At 43.5% G+C, this 4,046-nt stretch overlaps 1 protein-coding gene across 1 annotated transcript; it reads right to left on the minus strand.

Moving 5' to 3' along the window:
• Positions 1–471: 471 nt before the first annotated feature.
• Positions 472–3,115, minus strand: ccn1 (cellular communication network factor 1). The gene is made up of 5 exons (XM_088313793.1): positions 2,769–3,115; positions 2,441–2,660; positions 1,867–2,211; positions 1,567–1,769; positions 472–1,460 (listed from the first exon to the last, which is right to left on the minus strand). The coding sequence occupies exons 1-5, from the start codon at positions 2,814–2,816 to the stop codon at positions 1,158–1,160; spliced, it is 1,119 nt and encodes a 372-aa protein (XP_088169919.1). The 5' UTR covers positions 2,817–3,115; the 3' UTR covers positions 472–1,157.
• Between the last annotated feature and the right edge of the window lie 931 nt (positions 3,116–4,046).

Below are 4,046 nucleotides of genomic sequence, written 5' to 3' on the forward strand. Positions count from 1 at the left end.
TCTTAATGTGTTGATGAAACCAAGAAAGGAGATAGCCAAAGAATGAGCTCAATTGGCTGGCATGAGTTCATTATCAAAAAAAGTGTCTACAGACGATGATAATTATATTCATTGTCTTCAGGTGTCTCACACCAGCCCATTGAGAGCAGCACTTAAGACTTGGCATAGTCTAATAGTCATTACAACTCATGGACCTAATCCCCCACCCCCACCCCACCTTCTTGCAGTCATTCAAGTGTAAATCTTGGCCAGATCAAATTAAAAGAACTCGCTTCAGAATAGCATTCCAAAGCAATAGAAAGTCAGCATGAGAGCCTCCGAGGTGTTGTTATATAAGAGATCAGCCCTGCTCAGTGTCTGAGAATTTGTGGGATCTGCAGATTGATCTAACAGCAGCACTTTCTTTGGGAATACTGTCTGAGAATTGTGATCGTGTGTGGTGTCGTTTGAACACAGCAAAGTGACACAGTGTCATATTTCATAAATAAATCCATTTTATTTGTAGCATATAAAATTAAATCATTTTACAATTTATTCCAGTATGACTTTGAATATCCAAATAAAGTAGCTAAATTTTTATAGATAAATAATATTATTAACAACGCTAAAAACATTCATTCATCCTTTGACATGTTTCGTTTTGTCTTTTTCATGAAGGGAGTTCACTAGCTGCCACAAAACATGAACGATAATGCCCACGTCAGGAAGTCATGAAACCGCACACTTGATAAACAAGTCGAGAGGTTACATTGTGGGATGGTATATGCTAATTGATGTTATGTGAGTGCATACGTACATATGCACACACAAGTCTACAGTCTTGGCCATGTCAGATGATAAAGATCAAAATATACACAGTGAATTGAAATCAGCAAATAACATAAATGTACAAATGTTAATTACATCTTGCTCCATAACGAAGCCAGTATTGACGCTCCCTTAATATGAAGCAATTCGTAGTTAAGAGTGCTGACGTAGTCACAGCAAACAGTGCACTTCATAAAGTCCTCCTGATGTAAGACCACTATTCCTTGGGAATCTAGTTACAACAAGAAGCTGGTAGTTGTTTGGTGCCTTATTTACACCCCCAGCATTCATCTGGACAGCCAGTGGCTTCCACTTTTCTTGCTTCGGGAGTGAAGGAAAGTCTTCACCAATCAGTCTCTGAACTTGTGGATATCATTGGAGAGGCGGTAGAAAGGGTAGGAGGCTTCGTTTGCGTGGGGGCAGTTGTAGGTGCACTTGCAGGACTCGATCATCATGATGTTCTTGTTAAAGGTCTCGCCATCCTCGCAGCGGAACTTGACTCGGATGGTTCTGGTGTCATGAGGGCTGCAGCAGCGACCGTCGACGCACGCTCCGCAGTACTTGGGTCTGTACTTCTTCAAGCTGGAGCAGCCAGCGTAAGTGAACTTCACTGGCTGGCTGGACTTTTTGGTTCGGCTGCATTTCTTTCCTTTCTGCAAATGAATGAACCCAGAGGGGCATTAGCTGGGAAGTCAAGCCGTAAATTGATGTAATCTCATCATGCGAGGATAACTTTTTGTGGAGGTGGCTGAAGCTTACCTTGAGACTGGAGTAAAGTGACTGAGTGCACGGTCGCACTTCACAGATTCGAGTCTCCTTGACCAGCTTGCACTCGTTGTTGTTATTGGTGACTCTGGTGGAGATGCCTGTTCCACAGGTCTTTGAGCACTGAGACCAGGGCGTGGTTTGGATGATGCACTTCTGGCTGTCAAACATGTGAACCTCAGCTTGTGGCCTGAAAGCTGTTGTGACAAGAAAAACCGCAAAAACATCTCATGAGTGAACTTGACTCTCACATTTTTAGGGATGTAAACATGAAGTAAAAGATTATTTTCTTACCAGCTAGTGACTTGAGTCCCCCCTTGACAATTGCAATCAGTTCATTTCTCTTGGTCAGGTCTCTTTCGAGTTCATCAGTCATCTTGTCTTTGCCAAAGATCTTCTCCATAATGTCTACGTCCTTGCCGTCATCACACACCCACTCTTCACAGCACTGGCCTGCGACTTTGACCAGCCTTGGGTTGGCACAGCCCAGATTTGGCAAGGAGAGCTCTTGGGGGCACAGCGGGACACATCCCACAGCACCGTCGATGCATGTGCACTGGTGTTTACAGTTTGGCTGGAAGCTTTCTCCGTTCTGGTATATCCTACTGTTGTACTCGCATGGTCTGCCCTCTAACTTGGCTGTAGGAGGGAGGGAAAAAAACAGAGAAATGTCAATCTTCCCTGTTCTTCTTTTAGAAGACTTTGCTGCCAGGTAAGGATCACCTATCTAGTCTAAAAAGTTTTGTTTTGTGCTTTGAGGTTTATTCAATTATATCTACATTACACAGTGCACAAATCATGCCCAATTTTATTCTGAAGTATATTAGTAGGAAGGCGGGGGGGGGTCATACACACACATTTTACACACCTCGGCAGATGCCACGAATTGTAGCAGCAGCAAAGGTGGCCCCAAAGTTACACTCCAGCCCTTTGGTGTGGTCGCAGGGCTCGGTAAGGCTGCAATCTTCATTCAGCTGCCTGGCGCAAACTTTACAACAACCGCAACCGTCCAGGACCATGCTGACACCAGGTGCACACTTGGGCATCTCCAACGGACACTCACACACGGATGAGCAAGAGGAGAAAACCTGTACAAACAAAAATAAAATGACTTATGACTGGAACAGTAATTTCGCCTTGAAAAATAGTGTTCACTTCCCTCCACATATTTAGTGAAATTATCATGAATAACTCACCAAGTTGATGCTCCCCAGGAAGGTAACGACAACAAAAATCATCATCATCTTGGCAAAGTTTCTTGCAAACAGGAATCCTGGTCCCAAAATAAGAAGAGTTGACCAATTCAGTCTTGTTGGACTTGAAGTATTCCCTCTTGCAGTCTTGCTGTGTTCGCTTCTGGTCTGTGGAGGTCCAAGCTGGGCTTAGTGAAGCGCTCGGTATCGTCTGCTGAGCTCCGGCGCCCTCCTCATTTATATACTCTACTGGGAAGCTGACGTCGTCCTCGGGCTGCCTGCTGAACTGTTCCCAAACTATGCCAGGAATGTTTCTCGGCCTTTTTCCATCCAAGATATAAGCTCCGCCCTGTCTAAACCGTGCGCTTTTTTCTGTCTCTCACTCTCAAATGCATCCCCCACCACCAATGGCGCCCACAAGAACGCACTTTTTCCTCTCACATGTTTCCTTCTTGTTTATCATAACCCCCTTTCAAATTCTTTCAAAAGAAGCTGCCTGGGGGAAGAAAGCTACATTTTGCTCATTTGGTGAAAGTTTGTTTCTCATCCCGTTTATGTCTCCTCACCAAATACACGTATCTATTTTTGATCATTTCTCTGTCCTGTTATATGAACGAGGGTTCAATTCAATTCAATTCTATTGACATTCAAAATGAGAAAACGTCACCATTGCCGTGCCTTGTCATGACGTAATTCTGACAAGCAGTGTTTGTTGAACACACAATTATAAGGCGTTACTGTGGAAACTGTTTACAACAGCAGTAGATTTTTTCACACGAGAATCTGAAGGTGTGGGCTGCAATACGTTTAAGAGTCTATTTCTGTCTCTCCGGTGCCTTTATTCAGAGGAGTTAAGCGCTTCCAGATGCGCGCCACAAGGCAGACGTAACTATATTACCATATTTGGTATGGCAGTAGCCTACTTTATTAACATATCCCCCCCAGCCGCCCCCACCCTCTTCTTTCTTTCGGCAAGCAGACCACAAAGCATTCCTGACATCTTAAAGGCTTGTTAAATATGTTCTTGGTGCAGGGAAATTCTTTTGCATTCATCGCTCGGGGCAATTTTAACTTTTCACGCAATCTGTCTATCACGTTTCCGAGGGGAGAAAAAGTCGGTCCCGTTACAAATAAAGCGCTCCCATTTTCCACAACAAATGGTGTGGTATTGATGGGAGAGAGACAGTTATGTTTTGGTTTAGATAACTTGCATAAGTAATAAAAATCAAATAAAAACAAATGATAACAATAACAACGATTAAACCACATGGAAACAAAGAA

The sequence above is a fragment of the Idiotropiscis lumnitzeri genome, chromosome 13 (assembly GCF_059441095.1).
Source record: "Idiotropiscis lumnitzeri isolate Australia: NSW breed Sydney's pygmy pipehorse chromosome 13, RoL_Ilum_1.0, whole genome shotgun sequence".
NCBI lineage: Eukaryota > Metazoa > Chordata > Actinopteri > Syngnathiformes > Syngnathidae > Idiotropiscis > Idiotropiscis lumnitzeri.

What these genes read in the sequence shown, in the direction of transcription:
- ccn1 (XM_088313793.1), bottom strand. Translation starts at nt 2,816, where the DNA reads ATGATGATGATTTTTGTTGTCGTTACCTTCCTGGGGAGCATCAACTTG. An exon ending in TCCTGGGGAGCATCAACTTG is followed by an intron (nt 2,661 to 2,768) that starts GTGAGTTATTCA and finishes TTGTTTGTACAG; the next exon opens with GTTTTCTCCTCTTGCTCATC. An exon ending in AATTCGTGGCATCTGCCGAG is followed by an intron (nt 2,212 to 2,440) that starts GTGTGTAAAATG and finishes TCCCTCCTACAG; the next exon opens with CCAAGTTAGAGGGCAGACCA.